Source organism: Asparagus officinalis, chromosome 10, assembly GCF_001876935.1.
Source record: "Asparagus officinalis chromosome 10, Aspof.V1, whole genome shotgun sequence".
Classification (NCBI taxonomy): Eukaryota; Viridiplantae; Streptophyta; class Magnoliopsida; order Asparagales; family Asparagaceae; genus Asparagus; species Asparagus officinalis.
Window position 1 is genome coordinate 11,985,063 of NC_033803.1, and position 23,946 is coordinate 12,009,008.

The following is a 23,946-nucleotide window of genomic DNA, read 5'->3' on the forward strand; positions in this document are numbered from 1 at the left end:
AGCCCTCTTAGTGATGGTTTTCCTGGCCTTATTCATCTCAGTACGCAGCACATTGTATACTAATTCAGCCCAATTATACTCCTTAAGAGTGTCCAATTTTTCAGCGTATCTAAATGCAAACAAGGGACAACTCATACTAGCTTGAGGGCATAATATAAATCCAATAATGAAAGAAACAAGCATCTGTGGGAAAAGAGGATCTCTACGCTCAGCCATATGCTTGATAAGTTCACCCATCCTATCTCTTCTAGCACAAACAATCTTCTTCTTACCTTCGTCATTTTTCTTCTTTCCACTTCTAGTCCTACGCTTCATATCTTCTTCAATTTCAGTAGTAGTACTATATGAAAGCACAAGCTTGTAGATTGTATCGCGGTCACTTCTATGAAACCGCGTGTCTACTATTGATCCACCCATCGGGAGCCCCGTTATTCTCCCCACTTCTTCAACACCGAAGGAGGTCCATTTTCCTCCATTTTTGAAACCTCTTTTTTCATCATTGAATACTCCCAACAAACAATCAACAATAACTGGTTGCATTGGCAAATCTGGAATATCTAAATACCCATAAAAAGGAGTACCACGGAGGGCAGTTCTTTGATCTTCCGATAAATAAACAGAAATTTCTTTTAGAAGGTCCCGGAAGTACCCAATATTTGATGGAATTCTCACTAAAGCCATGATATATAATTTTCTGCAACCATAAAACATAAGGTCATGAAATAAATCTACAGCAAAATTTTCATGCAGTCAATTTCAAATTAATCTACAACAACAATTTCTTCATTTTATTTCCTTTCGACATCATAAAGTCAAGAAACGTTTGAAAATTTATAATAGCCTTCAATAACTCTACAGCAATATTTTCATGCAGTCAATTTTCAGGCAGTCAATTTCCATGCAGTCAATTTCAAATTAATCTACAGCAATAATTTCTTCATTTTATTTCCATGCAGTCAATTTCCATTTCTCAATCTACAAAATTAAAATTTCTAAAAAACGTTTTAAAACCAATACCATTCCTTAATTATAATAGCTTGAACTTCAAAACAATATAAAAGCTTCGACTAATCCAGTACCTCAAACGGGCGAAGTCGGACGGCCAACGCATGACTAGGGCGTCGATTGATTGGGGCGTCGACTATCGCGATTAGGTAGGGGCGTCGACGCAATTACAAGCGCACGACGATTGACAAGTCGATGATTGGGGCGCGTCGACCGGTAGGAAACAATGGAAACGCGGCTAGAGCAGTAGCGTCGGCGGACTGGAGCGGCGGCGGCCTGGACTGCGGGCGACGGCTGGGCTGGGAACGTCGACGCGCTGGAGTCAGGCAGCAGCTGGAGAGGAGCGTCGACGCTGCGAGACGGGCTGGAGACGGGCTGGATGACGCAGCGTTGCGACGCGTGGAGGAGCAGGGCCATCGACGCGCTGGAGACGGGCCGACGACGCAAATGGGATCTCGTTTTTCAAGTTGGAGGCTGCCATTCTCAAATGGGTGAAGATGAGAGAGAGCAGATTACTAGGTTTTTATTGGGCGCAATCAAAAGGGGCTTATTCTTGCGTTCTTACATTAAATTCTGCTATAATACAAGTAGTCAAAAATACTGATTTTTTATGAATTGGCGTTTAAAGACAAAAATTAAAAGTGCAAACTGGAGGTTAAAGATACAGTTTGAAATACTTGGGTTTAAAGATAAATGTAGGTCCACAAATGGGCCTAAAGACAAAAACCCCTTATAAATATTGTTAGGAAGAGAAAAAGAGGATCTTTTAAGATTTAGATGACACGTAGGCACTATGTCAACTTTTAAGAAGTACTGAAAGCTAATGAAGTAACGGAAGTAGCTTTCCCCGATAAACAAGTATATTTTACTTCTTGAAAGTAGCAGAAATAACCTCTACTTCCTTTACGTCACTTACTTCATAGCTACTTCTGTGCAAACAAACATGCTCTAAAAGATGGATTACATAAGAATTTCCAAATTATAACGGTCACTAATTTTGAGATTACGTCCCAAAATAATTCTAAATTATCAAGCACTTAAGACTAAAACATCTAAAAAATGAACCTTCAATGTAGAACGAGGAAGACAATGCAAAAAATGAAGTTTATAGGAAATTGTTTGAACTCCAAATGAAATATTTTCCAATAATAATACCATAACATCATTAAGAATTCATCTCTATCAACTCATCCGTCAAACGAGCAGCAGCCATTGCTAACAACAAAAGCAAAACTATGCCAGCGCAAGCATTATGCAGATCGTCTCTTATGCGGATCACAGATCAACTATTTTTAAATAGCGGAAGTATAAACGAGAAATCATAGATCCATAAAACACACACAATACAGAGAATAAACATGGATTTTAAAGCAACTACATTAATTGACATGCAGCGTTTTAGAGATCCCTATAATAACCACAGAAATACAGCAGATGAGAGATCTCTGATACAGGGAAACTACATTCCCTCTGATCTTACTGTAAGCTACATAAACAACAATGTCTAAAATTTTAAGCCATAACCTCGACAAATACAACATTTTTCTCGACACTGCACACCACTAATAACTACCAAAGATTCTCCGAGTTTCTTTACAGCAACGTCCAGCTATACAACTGCTGCTCCTGAACGAAAATTCGAGAACTAGTAAATCACAAAGTCTGGTTCAAAACAAAGCATCCTCTTCGGCCACTAATTTATTGCAATAATAAAAGGGTAGCAGTTTGAGACAGGATAAAGGGGCCTCTCTCAAATCTTTGCTATTGGTGGCCATGGCTTCGAGAAGCCCAGATTCCGAAGACAAGAAACCAGAACACAAATAGGATTGCCCAATAGCGTGCTGGCCCGTACTTGATTCTAGATAAAATCACCTGAAGTTTCAAAAGGAAAAAAACACTTTTTATAAGCGCATGGGAAAAAGAACAAGATAGATAACAAGTTGAAGAAAAATATAATTTTTTTCAGCGTCAAGAAAGCAAATCTGATAACAAGTCATAGAAACTTAGATGACAGAAAATCTCTGAAAGAGCATTACATTTCGTGGGAACTTGCAGTCATTCTAACTTTTTTTATTTAGGCATTTTCTATGAACAAAGTTACCATGCCTAAATTAGAAACTAAGCCAGACAATTGTAGAAATTTTTAAGTATCAGGTTTCTACTTAGTATTCATCCATTAGTTTATGGCCTCATGCATATGCAATTCATCTATTCAGTAAAATATTCATTAGTACATGAAAGCTTCATAATAATATATAAATTTCTATTCAGAATAAGAATTATATGCAATATCCATGAATAAATATTATTCTTCAATGGTTAGTTGATTGATGGCGTCATTGTCAACTATGCTCCTATTAGCAATGATCCACAAGCTACTCATGTCCACTTTAATGTTCAACAGTGACATTTTATAACTAACTTCAGTTTAGATTAAAAAAATTAAACCTTTTTTTTTGCATATGCATGCACGCATGTAGCTGTCCAAAATGTTTTTTTTACCCCCATTTTCTCCAACATTTCAAATTCTGATCTATCCCCAGTCTTGACATTCATCACAAGAAGCCAATATGCAATACAAATAGTTATCTTTACGATCATGAATAAAAAAACAACTTGATATTAATAACAAACTAACAATGTATCTCCATATTTGAGTTGAACCATCAACTAGCCTGAGTCTGAATTGTTCCTTATTAAGGCGGAAAAAGAGGATTTTTAATGAAATATAGTAAGTATTAACCTAGTGATAGAATCTCAATAAGAGTCGTACAAAGTATCAAACTGGATGTATCATGCATATTCCAATTACAGCTTATAGAACATTTCAAATGTTCATGACCAAAGATGAAGAGAATGTTATGACAATGTAACAGTAGAAACAGCAAAACTACTTACAAATCTAAGGAAGATCACAGCAGTCAAAGCACATACACCTCCAAGCAGAATGTGAAGACCATTTCTTGCAGTTTTCTGCAAATTGAAGTTAAATTTGTTATCACAAAATACATAAATAAAATATAGGCGAATCAACCTATTCTAGTATCAAGTTTTAATTTTTTTTTCCCCAAAAAAAGGGCCATAGAATTCACCTATTTCAAATCTAAGATCGTTTAATGACTCTTGATCTAATTTAAGTTTTTACTCAGATGTGCTAAAGGATAACACTGGCCAAGAAAATGATATCACCAAGTAATTAACGCATAACTTAATGAAACAAGGCTTACAAATTGAAATTTCCGTATTACCTAAGAAGATAACATCAGCAATTTTTTCACACGAGTCAAAGGTCACTGATCCTTCAAAGAATTATTTCACTTTTGACGGAAAGCCTAATAATCAACAACTATAATACTGACACCTTATCCAAAAAATTTGGGGTTGCCAACAGAACAATTGAATGCTATTGGAGTCCACGTTTAAACGGAGAATCTATAGTGTGAGACTAGAGTTATTAAAGAGTACAAATGCCAAGATAAGCTAATAGAGTATATATGGTGAGCTAACTGTAAGATTACACTGATGATGAACCATATATGTTCTACAAAACCATAATGCTAAGCTAAATCACATGAAAATAAAGCTACCGAGATATACACTATCGAAACAAAGCCAAGTTGGAAGAGTTTAGGACAACAGTAGAAAAAAGTAGTAGAAAGTACCTGCAAGAAATTAAAATAGTATACAAAAACATATGAGGGGGTTTTGAAAAATAAAATAAAGGATTACTAGATGCAAGTAGTCAAAATTTCCTTCTAGTACGCCCCTATAGCACCGCATAATTGCTCCCAATTTCATATATTTGCAATACCAAATTCAATTTGATATTGGAAATGCTTGCATGGTCGTATAATAAATCAAGTTCTTTCTGTGATATTGACCATCAATAGTTGTGCCTAGTTTCTAAAGATACAAAGATGGAGGGATTGAGATATAGATTAAGATTAAACAACTCAAAAGACAAAGAAAGAACTATGCTGGTTAATATCACAGGAACAACTCCAAAGACAGTGAAAATAGACTATACATGAGGGGGTTTGAAAGGAAAAAATAAATAAATGTATAGTGGATGCAAGTAGTAGAAATTTCCTGCTAGCATGCCCCTATGTCAGCACATAATTGCTCTTTATTTCATATGTTTGCATTACCAAATTCAATTTGATATGGGAAATGCTTGCATGGTCGTATAACAAATAATCAAGATCTTTCTGTGATGTTAACCAGTAGTAGTCGTGCCTAGCTACTGAAGCTATATAAGATGAAGAGGTTGAAATATAGATCAAGGTAAAGCAACTCAAAAGACAAAGAAATAACTAAAAATAGCTATGCTTCTTCACAAAGGTAGAAGGAAGACATCACTTCATAAAGATGCATGATTCCATTTCTCAAGATGCTCATAACCATAAAACAACAAAAAGTAGCTAAGTCAAGTTACAGAAACTAGCAATGCACCATGAAATATATTTACCTGCTGCAGAATAGATCTTGATTTACATGATATTTTCATTTATATCGCTTTACAGTGCCGTAAAGTCATAAAAAAAGGCAATACCCGCAACTGTACAATTACATATCAATAAATGCCTAGAAAACTGCAGAAAACTAACTCGAAAAAAAAGTATGATTAATTAACTTGAAACATGAATCAATGACAAATAATTTTCCATCTCATACGCTAGATATTCAGCCATGCCCCTGACCTATGCATATAGAAATAAGATTTTGGTCACTTCGACCATTCTTCTGCGCAACTAGCATAGGATATGGACGCGTGGAGCCAACATAAAAGAAAATTAGACAATTTCTTTTTATAAAATTAGAAATATTTAATTATAAACATAGATCCACTTATCATTTATTTATAAAAATAGACCAACTTTAGGGCATGTCAGTGTCATTAGCTGAAAGTCGGTCCATTTTGGGCATACCAACAACGAAAGCTGAAAGTTGGTCGATTTTTATAAAGTCTGCTTAAACACCCAACATTGCAAAACGGGCAGTACTTAATTAAGCTTACACTAAACATTGCCAATCTTGGGTATTTTATCTTTGGTATTTTGCGACGTATTTTTTAGTGCACAAGATCAGAAATCTCAAACATAACCCAATTAAATAGTAAACAACCGGGAGTGGCAATCTAGGTTATTTAAGCCTGGAATCTATACATAACCAATTAATGTGATCGAAAGTTGGCCTATTTTTATAAATAAATGATGATTGGGTATATTCTTATGATTAAAAAACTATTCGTCTACGTAATAACCTTCACCCTCACAGTACCCACCTAAGTCCACTATAACCAAACACCTATAAGAGTTATCTACACCGAAGTTCATGGCTCTATCAAGATCGATATAAACAAATCAAACCAAATGCTAAAGGTAAACCAAGCCAAAACCTTTCTTCAACACTGTCTACTCACTATGTTAATCTATTCTTCTAAAATGCAGTTGTCCTTTCTACTATGGAAGACATGGTAGCAAAATTTAACTGGCAGCCAAAGACTCATGGGGAAAACAGTAGTTATTGATCTATATCCCATTTCCTCTTGATCTTGTCCTTTTCTTTTCTTTTATTTCTTTTTCCCCTTCCCTCTTTTGATTTTGTTGCTGGAGAAATAAAAAAAAGAAAAATACTGAGACTAACCATACCCAAATTGCTCTTCAACAGTCCCTGCTACTTGCCACCAATTGATTAACTCCTCTTCTAAGAAAGACAAAGGTTTCAGAAAATAAATAACAGACAACAATTCCACATGGAAAGCAGGTAGATTTGACCTGTTTTGTTGCATGCAATTGACTCAGCAGTGAATCTCGTAGGATTTCCCCCTCTCTTCCTTTCTCGTTTTAATATCTTTTCTTTCTTAGCATTCTCCATTTGTTTTTACTACTGGACAAACATGTACTTGCCAGAGAAATCAAGCTAAGATATGATTTTTCTGCAGTCTTGTAATTGTATTCTTTAAGCTCTTCTTCTGTTTCAAAAGGAGTTTCAGTTGTTTTTGAGTGAGTTTGCACAGGGAATAACTAACTGTGAATGCCCCCATTCAACCACACTGATATAGACCAAATCCTATATTTCTGTATTCCACGTTAAATTTAACCAAAATCCAATTGCAAATGGCTTCTGCAATGAATGCATATTTTGTTGCTTATTTTGTTTACACCAGGGCTTAAACATGAAATTCCATTCCCCCTCCCACTCACTTCTTAGCCATGACAACCAGACTTCAGAAGCCTTTTCATTACAAAAATATTCACGCATTCACCAGATTGTGCTAAGATCAAGCTTTGTGAATAGAACAAACCAACCCTACAGACACATAAATAACTGTGACCCATTTTTCAACAAAAGAAAGGATCCAAGGTAGGGGTTCTACATTTTGAAATCATAGGTTACATGCAGGACAACAGGGGCTTTTAACTCCACCAAAACAGTTAACCTCCCCTCCCTCTAAAGGAAGGATGCTTCTTGATAAAAAATATTATCAAAATAACAACTCCAGCCATGTCATTAAAAGGGTTGCATGCTAGTTGTGAGACTCAGAAAGAAACTAACCTCTACTATCTTTTTAAGATCCATATCCAAACTGAATATAAAGCTTATCTCAATCGATAACTCCGGAAACGTTAAATAACTTAAATGAGCTATTTAGGTCCTGGTTGGCAACACAATTCAACTTCCACACCCTAGTTTCATGCAGTATAGGGTTAAATAAAAAATTAAAATTAAAAAATTAAAAAAATGAAACTGGCAGTACTTGGATACCACTGTGACTGTGGTCAAAAGCAAAACCATCTGTGCAAGCCTCTTACATGTTAAAGTGCAGTTTATGAAATACCAGTTTGACTAGATTTTTTGATAAACTCCAAGACTGAATGAAAAAAATAATAATTTATAGCCATACAAATTATAAGACACTTCAGTCAACACCAATAGATGCCGTATCCCCTATTCATCAAGATAAGGTTTGGATGACAGATCAGATGTTTCAGGAACTAGTAAAATTTAGTCCAAGACTCCCAGATACTAACTAAAAACTAAAACAAACAGTAAAAAAGCACCCTCCAACTATAGTCTACATACTAACCACCTACTTGCATGTCTGCATTAAGAATTGAAACAATCTCCTTAGGAGAACTTATAATATCATCCTCAGTTGGAAAACAAAATCAAAAGTGCACAAGTTTAAGATACTTTTGAAATTTAGTTTCCTCTTGGGAAAATTGGCAGCATGTGTGTGTAGCTGTTTGCGCGCAAGCTTCTACACGTCCAGTTAATACCTCACCCTAATAAAAGAACACTTTCTATCCACTAGGTGAGTACATTTGTTCATGATTCCCTACCCCCACCCTTCCCCTTCAGAATAAAAATAAAAATAAAAAATAACACACAAACCAACACATGAAAAAAGTGCATGAGAGATGAGACTAATTTCAGAAGCATTCATAAAGCAAATACTTCAATCTATATGACAGACTACACGAATTGAAACTACACATCGATGGATGTCAACTACCAAAAACATACACTATCACCAAAAAGAGAAAAGGAAAGAGTACAAAACAATGATCTCAACAAGGTTGGATCATGAGTTCAAATAACCATAAAGGCACAAACTCACACTCATGCATCGAAGCATGTTGATGCACGAGTGGGATATCTTAATAGCAATCATTTTCCTTTCTTTAAGAAGGCTACACTTAGTTCTCAGTTAAGTTATGCTCGCATTTAAAGTGATTCTCTCCATCTACAAGTGTGTGTCTAACTGCCAATTTATATATTACTAGTTTATAGTTTATACTGCAGTAGATATAACATGGTAAAAGAAATTACATTTCCTTCTGCATCTGGTTTTCAAAAATCGAACAGACATCAGCTTGAAGCATACCTTTCCAACATGAGGGGCAATTAACCAAGCAAGGGTAACCGTAAGCAGGCCAGTTGCAACTAGAATCCCAGTACCTTCAACAGCCCATTTAGTTGTAGTATTCTCCACCATTACAATATTTTCAGGAGGGGGATTTGAAACTTGATCTACAGTTTCCTGTGAGACTACAACAGAATTATTGTGAGGATTGAACCATAATGATACCTCGCTAAGTCTTTGCCTTCGGACTGCTGCCAGAGCATCAGGATCAACATTTGAATTTGTTACCACATTTATCTGGGCAAGTTCCCCAGTTGCAGTCTTTTCCTTTAATGCCTCATATTCCTTCAAAGATGCCATGACTTTTTTAAAATCTGAATGCCTTATATTTTTAGCAACACTTCCACAAATTTCACATACAGTAGATCCATGACTAATAAACCACTTCAAAGCACATGCATAATGAGAAAGTGCAAGCTCATTTTTGCAGGAACATCCAAGGTCAACCAGTGTATCTTGCTGGCAGTAAGAGCCTGATTCTATATCAGCACTGCAAACAAAAACTTCCCCTTCAGGACTTATGAACTCAACAAATCCAGATTCCACACTATTATTGGCATGGATGACATCTTTTTTGACATCCTTTTTGGGGACTTTATCAATTGAATCACCATCCCCATTGCTATCCAGGGGTGGAGGGAAAATGTTCAAGAAGCCAAGGGCAGCATCTCCTCTCCTGTCAGATTCTGCACAGTGACAGACCCGACAAAGCAACAGGTCTTTATCCGTACTAGAATTTGGCGTGTGTAAGGTATTTAACGCCTGGTCATCAGCAGACGGGCACAAATTCTCTTCATTAGTTTCTCCATTAGTTGCGCCATTACTTTCAACACCATCGGACTGTTTCTGTTCTTCTTTAACACCCATGAGTTATGAGTATTTGTTGAACTTCAATATCATAAAACACACAGATTTTGTACGAGTAAATGGAGCAAGCAGCTCACCCAAATGCGATCAGAAATAATCTTGACTTGATCTAACATAATCAAGCAAACCAAAATTACCCTTTTGTGATTGACAATAGTCTGCACCTGCAAAAGAGTATGCTTCAGTAAGAAATTTTCAGGACTGCTTGAGACTTTTAAGGTAAAAAGAAAGCAGAAGTTGATAGTTGCCTACTCCATAAATTCAGGATTGCAAGACCAGTTATTTTTTATGTTTGGGGATAAAAATAATAAATAACATATGAAGTACAGTCCACCAATCAGAGTGGATATAACTTCACCAAGAAATGTAAGCCACAAAATTGTATTGGAAAATACCAATAAAAGAAATACTGCAGTGCTTTTAAATTATTAACTTTCTAAAGAAGAAACCAAATGTCTAACCAATATACAGTGTAGAGGATCAAGTCAAATTTTTAGCTAATAACATGGTGGTGCTGACAGTCAATCATACAGATGAAGTACCAAGGTATATGGCAATTCAATCAACAAAAGTTTTTGACTTGTTCTCACGCACGTGCTCAACTATTTAACGGAAGTTTGTTGATATCGGTCTACATTTATTTTTTTTCACATGTACGGGTACCTTTACCAGGAGTTCCAGTGGTTTGGCAAAGTACTGATACATAAAACAAGTCACTCTTAATCACAATTTTTCGAACTTCAACCATTAGAATGTTTGTTTTAGTAGTATTACTCAGTATCAGCTTATACTAGTTGTTATTTGCTAATATTGAGGATGCCAGCCAGTTTCTACTGGATTGGATCAACACCACTAAAACCCAATAGAATTATGTCAACATGTATCAACTTGCTGATACTTCAAACCTTGCCAAGAACATTCATATTGACTAAAAGATAAGCTTAATGATCCATGTAAATCAAGAACTTAGCTTCTTTTCATAACATAAAAAGCCATGTTAAAAAAATGAGGTTTTCTGGCTATCTGCAAATGCGCACCAAAAAGTTATGGTCACCACATATAATGTTATATTATGTTGTGGCGATCACACATAATGAAATAGTACATATAGGAAGTACTACAACATGAAACAGAAACAAAGAAAACAAGAATCCATAACACTTCCAAAGATGATGTGGTCATCACTTGACACCCATACAGAGAGAATATAAAGCAGAAGTCTACAACAGAAGGATAAAATATTGAAATTCTCAACATATTTAGCCAGAACAAAACTCGATCCTTCACAAAAATTGCAAATGATTTATCATATATCATTATTGTTGCAAATACTTTCCACATATCCAAACAATGCCTTCGAAAAGTACTCGATCCTTCACAAAAATTGCAAATGATTTATCATATATCATTATTGTTGCAAATACTTTCCACATATCCAAACAATGCCTTCGAAAAGTACCTAGTCTTTTCTAAATCTTCTAACAGAGTGAAAGATCAGTTGAAATTCACATTATTTTATTTTCGTAGATTTAAACAATGCCTTCGAAAAGTACTCGATCCTTCACAAAAATTGCAAATGATTTATCATATATCATTATTGTTGCAAATACTTTCCACATATCCAAACAATGCCTTCGAAAAGTACTCGATCCTTCACAAAAATTGCAAATGATTTATCATATATCATTATTGTTGCAAATACTTTCCACATATCCAAACAATGCCTTCGAAAAGTACCTAGTCTTTTCTAAATCTTCTAACAGAGTGAAAGATCAGTTGAAATTCACATTATTTTATTTTCGTAGATTTGTATGTTCATGGAACATACAGTTAGCTTAGACCACAACTGACTTAGTTAAAAGGTTTAGAAACAAAAGCCCCTTCAAATAAGAAACGAGAAACTATAGATGAGAACCAAATGCCAAAACAAGTAGTGCATACTTGTAAATAGTCATGATGCAGAGTAAACAATACTTATGACTAATACAAAGTGATCAACTATACAAAAGATAGGACAAAATGCCATTATACACTAAACTTTTACAAAAAAACTTAAGGTATTATCTATCATGAGTTAATGGCGCACGACACCTGACCCAAAACCTTTACTTGAACATATGATATGTATATAAGCGCATCTAGAAGCATATAGAGGCATAGTCAAAAGAAAGAAGAGAGGAGAGTGAACTGTGATGGCAAACATGTGATGATGCAATTAAGAACAAATGCATGTTAAATTTATATCCAGAAGATCATGGACAGGTCCATGGTAGCAATACCAAGAAAGGAATTAACCATCGCAGAAATGATTAAACTCAATGTATATCAATCTACATAAAAGTGGCTAACGAAACTACGCACTACCACTACTCTAAAATTGGATTTCAAAGCCTCTTTTGACTTGGGAAAAGTCATCGGATGATAAGAATAGAAAATGATGTGATCAATACTTTACAAAACAATAAGTTAAATATAGTTATGAGGAACACAAAGAGAATGAAAGAATCCAACTTAGGATAAAAGATTAAAGAAGATGTAGAAACCATATTGAGTCTATATAACCTAATGATCAAAAGGTTAGTGGGCAGCAAATCTACTGGGATCAACAATAAGCATTCACACGTGCATGGAGAGTTCCACTGCAGCATTATCTCTCAAATTAAAGAGGTAGTAGTTGTGTCACTACCTCAACCAGTATTTGTTCTTCAGATCCTTTTGGTATTGTATTGTATGTTGTTTGATCTTTCTCATCAGATTTTCTTTACTACCTATGGATTCAATAGGTCAAGAACTGCAATCAGGATACCTGGTAAAAAGGGAAATGAAAAAAATCAGATTTGATAGAGGATTTTCATTAACAGTAGACTAAGCAGACTAACCTACCAATCCAATTAAATCTAAACAATAAATATTAATTTACACACCAATTCTATCCAAAATGACTTTCCCCAAAATTCAATTTGTAGAAAATGAAATGTATTAAAATTCAAACATTTCAAATATAACCAAAATTTCAGTGAAATTGATCAATAACCATCTGAACTCCAACCAAAACCATCCTAAAGATCACCACAATTCAAAAAATTAAAACTGATAAAAAAAACAAAAGAAAACCCTAGCAAAAAGTCAGAAACAAAAAGATCAAATTTTGACACAGCAGCAGAAAAGAGAGGGCAAAGTCCACTACTAGCATTTGGAGTGATTAGATCACAAGGCATTTGGATTTTGATTGTGATGCTTAAAAAGGCTTCTTATTGAATGTGGTCGGTTTAAATTTGAGGAATTTGTGGAGGTGGATTCCAAACATGGGCTTATTTGTTTTTGGCAGCACTTATATACTTTAGACCCTAAAGTTTATAAAATTTATGCCTAGGTACCTTCATCATGCGAACGTGAGAACTTTTCCCCGAAATTACTATGTGACACTAGCAAGCTAATTTCTAACTTTAAACAACTCAATGTTTGCTGAATTAATTTTAGAACCACCCCAATTCTATTTTAGAGTAGAATTGCTATACGTTTAAGATAAAGTTAGGATAAGTTTAACAATAAATTCACAAACATCAAGGTTCAAAAAAATTAATGAGTTTGTGAGTGTCACATGGTAATTTTCAAGACAAAATTCTCACGCTTGCATGCCAAAAATATTTCACACAGAAAACTGCACGAAAACTCATTGCATATTATCAAAAACTGAGCGCACCCAACTCAATGACAACTTACTACTCATGAAAATTAACTTTAATAGTTATGACATAGTTAACACATGATCCTAAAGGATGTAATACTGCATTTGCCGCCAAAGCTTGGGAACCTAATTACTGACATTATTATCTAATTACAAGAATTCTAGTATGCAAATCATAGCTTTTTGACTGAAGAGGGAAAAAATATATTGAACTAAACATTGTGAAAGAAAAATTGATGCAACTCTATTCTATATGAAGATGATCATGAAAAATGCAAGGGAATTGACTAGAAAAAGGATGAGATTAAAACCAATATCACTAACAGTTAACACACAATTACTTCTAATGCCATTATCGATTATAGTACAGAGCTTAGTAAATCAGTATAAATTTCTTTTCTTTTTTAATAAGCAATCATCAAATCTATAAATAAATAATCAAATTCACCAAATGGGCAATTGAAATTGCGTTCTTTCTACCATAGCCATGCCCATAAACTCGGGAAAAAACCAATCTTTTTGAATAATTTCGAATGGGTTTTATATAACAAAATAAAACATATTCCATAGGAAAAAGAAACAAACTCTAGGACTTCGAATTAGGGGAGGGTCGACTTAGGGTCAGATTAGGGTTAGGGTTAGAACAGAGAGGAAGAGAAAGTACCTTGAGTTTCTTTAGCGACCGCAGAGAAAAACGATGATTTTGGGGTTCGATGAATCTGGGGATGACGACTGTAGCCGACCGAACTTTGCTGTGGCTCGTTGGCGAACGCGATCAGAGGCGTGAAATTTTTGCGGTATCATCGTATTTATTTTTCATTTTTAATAGGGTTAATTGCCGATAGCCCTCATATAGTGTCACCTAATTACGAATAGACCCTTATAGTTCTAATTGTGCGGACAAGACCCTCTGATTATTTGTTCAGAGTACGTATAGACACTTTTAGTGAACTTTTTTAGACTCTCTTAAGAGTCAAAAAGTTTAAAAATATATATATAGGTAATGGGAGCGCTATTCATATTTCATACCAATGAAAATGCAAGGACTCTGTCCGACCTCTGCAAAACTTTTTTAACCTTTTTAAAAGGCAAAAAAAAATCATTTAGGAAATCTCAGTATGATTACAACTACAAAGGATGTATATGCAATAGGACAATACTGCAGGGCTCTAACTGTACTTAACCCTTTTTTATATATGTATATTTTTTGTTTTTTAAGATTACATCATTGGATTTGGGATGACCTCTTTCTCAACAAGCCCGTGTTGTTTATAATACTTTTTTTTTCATTTGTTTTTCAATTAAAATGTGTTGCTATAGGACCCATGCTTGAAGGTTAATAAACAATTTGATTGGAGTATCAGATATGTAACTATCTCAATAAGTCATCATGCACATCCAGAAAGCTGTACTAAAACAATTATTTTATTAGTGATTTATATTGAATTATGTAGATCCTAGCATTTTCTTATACTTACTGTCGTATGACTTTTAACCAAACATGTCCATGGAATTTGATCAAAAAATATATACGCTAGCAACATAAAGTGATCTAAGAAACCTCTTGCACACAATTGATCGACGTTCCTTAGAGAATATATATATACCAGAAATTAAACAAATGCTCCAAAAAATTATTCAATGTTACTGTCATTAAGTAAGAGAGAAATAGTCATTGTCGCCTAATTTTATCTTCATCAACTAGTACTTAAATATGTTACTTTGCACTTATATATCCTCACTTGACACAACCACGTACCTATATACTCCTAGAATTTTTGAAGTTTTTACTTTAATACTTTCAGTCATGCAAATGTGAGAATTTTGTCTCTAAAATTACACTGTGACACTCACAAACTAATTTTAGATTTTCCCCACCTTTTTTGAAACCTTAATGTTTATTGAATTCATTATTAAACTTACTATAATTTTATTTTAAACTTACTACAGTTCTACTTTAAAATAGAATTTGGGTAGCTCTAAAATAAATTCAACTAACAGGGTAGCTCTAAAAAAAATTCAACTAACATTAAGTTGCTTAAGAGCTCTAAATTAGCTTGTTAGTGTCACGTAAGAATTTTGGGGAAGGTTCTCACGTTGGCATGATGAAGGTACAAAGGTACAAATTTTATAAACTTAGGGTCTAAAGTATATAAATGCTGCTAAAAATAAAAAGGGGTACATAAGTGCAAGTAGAAACTACATGGTATTTAAGTCTTGATTAGCCATTATGCATAAAAAAAGTCTTAATTGGCCATTACGCAAATTGATTTCTTCAAATTGACGACCTTCTCTTATTTGAGTTATTTTGTCTACATTTCTTTCTATTAAATATAAACACAATATTATAGTGATTTGCTGCTAAGAAAGTAGGTATACTATTGGATATACTGAATTGGGATTGGATAAACTTTATTAAATGAGAAATTATGCACTTTGGATCAGATGGGTTAGGCAATTATCAACTAGTAGTGGTCCCCACCCCAACATTATTTTGTCTACATTTCGTTCTACGGGAGTGTTTGGCAACCGTGACGTTTCTATCGTTTCTGTTTTTTTTTTTTTTAAAACAATGAAACGCGTTTGGCAACTCGGGTGTTTTTTTGACTTGATCCTTTACAAAATCTAAAAAAAAAAATACTTTTCTCAAAATACCAAAAAAGGTGTTTTCAACTTCTGTTTTTTCCCATAGCATGATATTTTTCTAAAAAACACTATAATAAAATCATTTTGATTACCAAACACACCTAAATATAATCACAATATTTATAATGATTTGCTGCTAAGAAAGTAGGTAGACTAGTGGATATACTGAATTGGGATTGGATAAACTTTATTAAATGAGAAATTATCCACTTTGGATCAGATGGGTTAGGCAATTATCAACTAGTAGTATCCTGACAATACCTAAATACTAGACAACAAATAATAAGCTTAGGCTGCGTTTGGCAAGAGGATAAATGGGGGTTAAGTGGGTTTAACCCTCCATTAGCCTGCCAAACAGAAAAAATAGAGGAAGGGTTAACAAACTCTCACGTGAGCCGGTTTGCCCATTTAACCCGTCATAAGAATGAATAACTATTCCTCGTAAGAAGGCGGAACAAGGCTTGTTCCGCCTTCTCACGCGAGGGTAGGCGGTGGAATTTTTTCATCTCAAGACTTCTTTCCTCCTCGAATCCCCAGAAATGGCTACTCCTTCGATTTTCCTCTTTCTCTAACGAAACCCTAAGTCCCCAACCTCCGATTTTCCTCAACCTAGCGAGATCCCATTTCATGCCAAGGTCGCCAATTCCGTGCACCTTGTGGGGTCCCTTGTCATGCCAGTCCAGCTCCAGACCTTGCCTAGTGGTGCCTTCGTCGTCTCGGTCCTCATTCGGGAGAGAACGAAGAAGGGTTCACCTCAGTTATAGTAAAAAAAATCTATCCAATTTAATCTTAATTGCTTCTGTTATCGTTGATTGGTACATTGAGATTGTCTGTTATTTGTAATAATTGGTTGTTAATTGTTGTGAGTAATTGAGGAAAATGTTACTTAAAATTGGGAAGTAATTTAGTTAGACATTGAAGAAAAAGATAAAACCCTAATCTTATTGCTGAGATAACATGGGCTTATATAGGCCCCTACAACTTACAAATAACCCCCTAAATCTATTAATATTTCAACACTCCTCCTTAAGATGAGCGAAAGATATCTACTAAGCTCATCTTATCACATCCTCTAATCATATCTACTGAGCTAAGTCCCTTAGTCAGACAATCTGCTACATGGTCCTTAGTTGGAACATGACTTAACTCTAATAGCCCATTATCCAACTTCTCTTTAATGAAGAACCTATCGATCTCGATGTGTTTGGTTCTATCATGCTATACTGGGTTATTGGCGATACTGATGGCTAACTTGTTATCACACCACAGCTTCATCTTTACTCCTTGATCCAGCTTTAGCTCCACCAGCATACTCTTCAACCATAACAATTCCGCAACTCCCAAGGCCATAGCTCTATACTCTGCTTCAGCTGTTGATCTTGCCACCACTGTCTGCTTCTTGCTCTTCCACGAGACCAAGTTGCCTCCTATAAAGATGTAGTATCCTAAGGTGGATCTCATGTCATCAGCACAGCTAGCCCAATCAGAGTCACAGTAACCCTCAATGCTCGCATGTTCATTCTTCTTGAATATCAGTCCTTTTCCAGGAGCGCTCTTCAAATACCTTAGGATTTGGTATACTGCGTCCATATGATCCTTCCTCGGATCATGCATGTAGCGGCTCACCACGCTTACTGCAAAAGAGATATCGGGACGTGTGTGACTCAAATAGATCAACCTGCCCACCAACCTCTGGTATCTGTCACGATCAACTGGCTCTCCAGCCTCAGCACCCAGTTTAAACTTCTGATCGATCGGTGTAGTTACAGGTTTGCACCCTAACATCCCTATCTCTTTAAGAAGATCCAGTGCATACTTTCTTTAGGATAGGACAATCCCCTCCGCTCCTCGAGCTATCTCTATTCCAAGAAAGTACTGAAGCAAGTCAAGATCTTTCACCTCGAATTCCTTACTCAGTCTCACTTTAAGTTGGGCAATCTCCTTCTCATCATCTCCTGTAATAATCATATCATCCACATATACCGCAAGCATGGTAATGTGGCCTCCACTCCGTCAAAAGAACACGGTATGATCGACGTTAATCTGTTGGTACCCCATACCTATCATAGCCCTCCTGAATCTATCGAACCAAGCACAAGGAGACTGCTTCAGCCAATAAAGAGACTTCTTCAATCTGCAGACCTTGCCCGTTGTCTGATCTGTGTCGAATCCTGGTGGTATCTCCATGTATACCTCTTTCATTAGATCTCCATGAAGAAATACATTCTTCACATCTAGTTGGTGTAGCTTTCATTCACCATTTACTGCCAGAGAGATCAAAGTCCTAACAGTGCTCATCTTCGCCACCGGTGCAAATGTCTCATCATAGTCGATGATATATGTCTGACTGTACCCTTTTGCCACTAGACGAGCCTTGCAGCGCTCAACCTAACCATCTGGATTCTGCTTCACCGTAAAGACCCACTTACATCCAACTGATCTCTTTCCTTCTGGTAGTTTTACTAGCTAACTCCCAATTGCGGTTCTTCTCAAGAGCCCCTAGCTCCTCGTGCATATCCGCTTTCCACTTTGGGTCCTTCTTAGCAACCTGCCAGTTGTTAGGTACAGTAACAGAGTCCAATGATGTAATGAATGTTCCATGTGCAGGGTGGATGTTAGAATATGATACAAACTGGGTAAGATCCTAACCATATCTATCAGGAGGATTTCCCGCATTGCTGCGAGTAGTCCTCCATACTGACATTGGTGTAGGAGGAGTAAATAGAGGAATGATATCACATTGGGAGGAATCTGGTGGTGGTGTAGGTGTCTCAGGAGTGGGGACAGGCATTGGCAAGGGACTTGGTACCAGTGGCACTATAGGTACTGTTCCCGCAATTTGCTTTTCCTTCCTACTATAGGTAAGTAACTCCCCCTGAGCCGTGGGTCTAACACCTCTTGTCTCATTCTCCTCTTCTTCTTCATTCTCCTGCTCCTCTTCAACCAATTCTCCTTCACAAGGAATCGATACAGAAATTGATTTCTCCACATTGTTCACTGGGATCTCACTATTCTCCCCCTCTCGCCTCATACTTCCAGTATCGGGCGAGTTACCAACGAATGAAGATACCTTCCGGGTGTAATATGGCTCGAGTTCTCGAAAGTGCACATCCATGCTCACAAACAGCTTCTTCTCCACCGGGCTCCAGCAACCATATCCCTTCTGAGTAGCAGAATATCCCACAAAGATGCACTTTACCGCTCTAGGGGCAAGCTTCCCGATAGATGGCCTATTGTCCTTCACAAAGCACACACAACCAAACACCTTGAGTGGAAGAAGTCCACCATTATCTTCCTTCAACGTCTCACACGAAGACTTCCAATCCAGCACTCTCGAGGGCATTCTGTTGATCAGCGCTGCTGCGGTCAACACTGCTTGCCCCCATAATGTTTCTGGGATATTTATGGAGATCATCATACTTCTAGCAACCTCTAAAAGATGTCTGTTCTTCCTTTCCGCTACCCCATTCTGAGCTGGTGTGTATGAGCATGTAGTCTGGTGCTGTATTCCCTGAGCTGACAAGTATTCCCCAAACGCTTTGTTAGTATACTCTATCCCATTATCAGATCTCAATACCTTCACCATAGCGCCGTATTGAGTCTGAGCATACCTATGAAAGTTTTGGAAGCAACCAAACACTTCACTCTTATTTTTCATCAAGTATAACCAAGTAACGTGAGAGAAACAATCAATAAAGGTAACAAAATACTTGTATCCCATTCATAGAACTTGTGGAGCAAGGCCCCCAAACATCTGAATGTATCAGGTCAAATGTACGAGAACTCCTATGACCAGAACTTACATAAGAACTTCTAGTAAGCTTTCCAAACTCACATGCATCGCACACAAGGTTCTGCTTATTTTCTTTCTCAAATAGAGATGGATACAACCTACTTAAAACATTAAAGGATGAGTGTCCCAAACGCTGGTGATAAAGCATCAACATACTCTCAACACTCATCTCAGATCCTACTCCTGCTCTCTCTACCATAGATACCATTGCTGAGTCCAGCCCTTCACGATCCAGGTACCACATTCCACTACGCCATGTGCCAGTCCCATGTCTCCGCCCTGTCCCCTTCTCCTGGAAGATCACCTTGGGAATGTTAAAAAAAACAATGCATTTTAGTTGGAGTATGATAGCACTAATGGACAAAAGATTGACTGAAAAAGAGAGAGCATGCAAAACATTGGACAAAGTTACAGAATCTGTACAATTGACAATACCCTTACTAACCACTGGCTGAAATGTACCATTAGTTGTTTGGATACTATCAGCCGATGCTAGGTGAGTATATGATGAGAAATCACTAGCATTACCTGTCACGTGTCGAGACGCACCGGAGCCGACTATCCAATCTAATGATCTATCGGGGGACATCAAAGTAAGAGCATGTATGTCATCAGTACCTTTGGTCGGATGAGCATAAGTAGCAGTGTTGCCTCTAGCGAAGAACGAAGTGGATGCCTCCTCAGTCCCACTCCTCCTGTCTCCATCTCCTGCTACTCTTTGTTTCCTCCTGAGTATCTCCAGGAGCGCATGATCCTCCTCGGTAAAGACCACTTCAGCTGCTTCCTCTCCCTCTGCTATCATCAGATTCGCCCGGTTTCCTCCTCCCCTTCCACCTCGTCGACCCCCACAGCCACGACCACGACCTTCAAACTGTCCACGTCCATCCGAATCTCCTTCCTTAGGTGGCTTGGTGCAAGCATGTCTTAAATGACCCACTTCAACGCAGTTGTAGCACTGCCGAGTCTCCCCCTTAGATCCAGTGTTGCTAGAGTTGGAAGTTGTCATTGCTGACTTCACCACCGGTAGTCCACCTGTCCCTACCTACAGCTTAATGCGAGTCTCCTCCTGAATCATGGCCGAGACTACCTCCTCAAGTGTGGGAATCTTTGACTGAGCTAGCAGCAATGCAATCCTCTGAGCAAACTTCGATGCCAGCCCCTTGAGAAACACCATAGTCCTCTCCTGTAGAAAGGCCTCTCGCTCCTTACACTCCGGGTCCTTGTAGTTGGCCCGAGGTGAGAAGTAATCATAATCTATCCACAGGCGCTCCAGCTCTGTGGCATACCCCTGGACAGTCCTCTCCCCCTGAACTGTGGCGTCGATTTCTCCCTTGATCTAGAACACCCTTAGGTTATTTCCCACCCCATCATAGGTCCTCCTTAACTTCTCCAAGACATCCATCACCTTCCTGATGCCATCTACTGTGATGGCAATTGACTGGACCAATGAGTTAAGGAGCCAGATGTGCACCAACATATGAGTGGATTTCCACTCATCTCTTCCAGCTGAGCCTTAAGTTGGCTCTGTCGTCTCTCCTGTCAAGTACCCCTCTAGGTTCCTTCCTGCAAGGGTGTATCTTACCCGCCGTGACCAACTTAGGTAAGTAGCTGGTCCATCAAGCTTCAGATCGATGGGTGAAAGCTCTAACTTTTTTGGTGGCCTTGTCGCACTCTCACCGGCTGATAACTTCATCAACTGCATCAAAGTTGAGACCTCCGCGGTGTTTAACTTCTTGATGATCTCTTCCATCGATCAGGCTTTAGATCAACTACCTATTCTCCTTCCCTTGTTGTGCGCTGTGAAAAATTCGACAGCACTTCTACTGCAAAACAAGAGTAGGATCTCAACTAAATTCTTGTTTCTCAAAGGAAACAAGAATCGACAGTGATATATCTTAACACCATGAGATATACACTCTTCCTCTCATCAGTTCTAGGACTGAAATGTCGAGGGAATCGAACAAGCTACACATCCTCTCATCAATTCTATGACTAGATGTTGAGGGTATCCAACAAGCTACAAATCATAGGACTGGGCTTTGGCGGGAGGGGAGATTCGGAGACCGGGGGGAGACTACGGGGGGAGGGGCTGGCGAGACCGAGGGGGCTGTGAGGAGGAGGGCTGCGAAGGGGGGGATGTGAGCAGGGGTGCTCAGCCGAGGGCAGATGGCAGCGGGAAGGGGCTGCGGGGCGGAGGGGGGCTGTGAGACCGAGGGGTGGCAGCGAGGGGGCGGGGAGAGGGGGGGCGGGGGGCTGCAAGGGTAGAGTGCGATCCGGAGGGGAGCAGCGAGAGGAAGGGGGTAGTCGCGTAGGAGCTCAGGCGTAGATAAACAGTGGCGCGGAACTAAGGGTTTGGGTGGAGGCTCTTATACCATGAAGAAAAAGATAAAGCCCTAATCTTATTGCTGAGATAACATGGGCTTATATAGGCCCCTACAACTTACAAATAACCCCCTAAATCTATTAATATTTCAACAGACATAATAATCACTTTCTTGTTATTGGGAATTTTGTGAATCATATAAAAAAAATCTAATTTTGAAATGGCACAAGTTAATGTTGTATTAGTTGGCTCGTAGCTATGGGATTTACTAGTATTGAGTCCAAACTGTTGGGGTTACATTGTGAAAAATATTACTAGAAGGGCACACAACTATCAGTAACCTTTCATTCAACCCCACTTAAATGGTTATGGAGGCTTCACCTATAAATGTGGAAGCAAATTTCTTTCTTTGTTGATTTGATTTCTTTTCTGTGTGAGAGGAAAAGAATTGTATTTGTGTTATCTATATTTTTCCCTGCAATTAAATTATTTTGTTAGTTCACTTTGTTTCCTCCTTTGGCTGGGTATGTCTCCTTATAGCAAGTTGACCAATTTTTTTCAAACATCCCTTCTTGCAACAGCTTCTTACTTCAATGAATTTTAGGTGATTTTTAGTTCTTTTGCAACTTCTGTGAGATGAAACTTTTGTCTGGTTGATGTTAGCTAGGTTGTGGCCATGGTTATATATGTTTAGTACAAATTTTTTTAGCTCATGTCAATATTTTATTTCAGTCCTAAATATTGATTTGTTTGTAGCATGTAAAAATAATGGGGTTCTTAGTATACATGGGAAATGTCTAATTTTTTTGTTTTTGATGAGGTAATTATTTATAAATCTTCAATAGGGGCGAAAGTGGGCAAAAGTGATATTTTTTAAAAAAAATAATGAGATTAATCTCCTTAACCCCTCTTCATTTACCAAACACGAAAGACTTAACCCTTTGTCTTAACTATCATATCCAAACGGGTTTAGAATTTTTTAACTCTTCACGATGGATTAACTAAGTTAACCCTTCTCTTTAATCCATCCTCCTTAACCCTTTGCCAAACGGGACCTTAAAGAATTAAAGTTCATGGCACATGAGTTGTATCCTAACAATACCTAAATACTAAAAGGAAAAAAGTCGTGTGCCTTGAATGTGAGTTTTTTAAGGGTAATTTTGGGGGTTTGATGAAAATTTTGACAATGATTTGGTTGATTCCAATAAAAGCCTACTTTAAAGGTGGCTTATGTATATATTAAAATTGAAAGATGGTTTCTATATAATTATCTTATTTTCAATGTGGTTTCTAGGGGGGAAAACCCAGAAGGTAAAACTTTAACTCCTTGAATACTTCTTGGTTTGTTTCATATGCTCTCATTCATATATTTCTTGGCAATTAATGTTCGGAAAATGGTTGCAAATTAATGCCGGAGTGAGTGGAAGAATTTTTATAGTGTTTCAACCTCACATTGAAATTCTATGTAGGGTTTTAGATGTGGATGTGCATGAGTGATGTATGTAAGGCACTGAGTGTCATCGTTTTGTAACTAACAAAAAAAATTTATAATATTTTCTATAATAGTTGTGCCCTATCCACAACCATATACCATTCTTGACAATATAGAGCTAAATATTCTTATCCAAATTTATTCTCTTATTCTTATTCTGTAAAATATTATTATCAAGCATGTCATTTTTAAATGTGAAAAT

General features: G+C 37.2%; 2 protein-coding genes across 3 annotated transcripts; both read right to left on the minus strand.

Annotated features, from left to right (window-relative positions):
* On the minus strand, positions 2,350-14,321 carry LOC109825090. 2 transcript variants are annotated; one of them, XM_020391809.1, is made up of 5 exons: positions 14,155-14,321; positions 12,489-12,608; positions 8,897-9,966; positions 3,904-3,978; positions 2,350-2,877 (listed from the first exon to the last, which is right to left on the minus strand). In XM_020391809.1, exons 3-5 carry the CDS (start codon positions 9,800-9,802, stop codon positions 2,767-2,769), a joined length of 1,092 nt encoding a protein of 363 aa, XP_020247398.1. In that variant the 5' UTR covers positions 9,803-9,966; positions 12,489-12,608; positions 14,155-14,321; the 3' UTR covers positions 2,350-2,766. The 2 variants fall into 2 exon arrangements, with proteins under 2 accessions (XP_020247398.1, XP_020247399.1); XM_020391810.1 differs by lacking the exon at positions 12,489-12,608.
* On the minus strand, positions 17,355-17,921 carry LOC109826462 (uncharacterized mitochondrial protein AtMg00810-like). The gene has a single exon (XM_020393493.1). The coding sequence runs from the start codon at positions 17,919-17,921 to the stop codon at positions 17,355-17,357; it is 567 nt and encodes a 188-aa protein (XP_020249082.1).

Bases quoted from the DNA above. Each gene is read 5' to 3' on its own strand.
- LOC109825090 (XM_020391810.1), bottom strand. From the start codon at position 9,802: ATGGGTGTTAAAGAAGAACAGAAACAGTCCGATGGTGTTGAAAGTAAT. The intron at 3,979-8,896 runs GTATGCTTCAAG...TTCAATTTGCAG, and splicing joins TTGCCCCTCATGTTGGAAAG to AAAACTGCAAGAAATGGTCT. The intron at 2,878-3,903 runs GTAAGTAGTTTT...TTGAAACTTCAG, and splicing joins CTGTGATCTTCCTTAGATTT to GTGATTTTATCTAGAATCAA.
- LOC109826462 (XM_020393493.1), bottom strand. From the start codon at position 17,921: ATGTTAGGGTGCAAACCTGTAACTACACCGATCGATCAGAAGTTTAAA.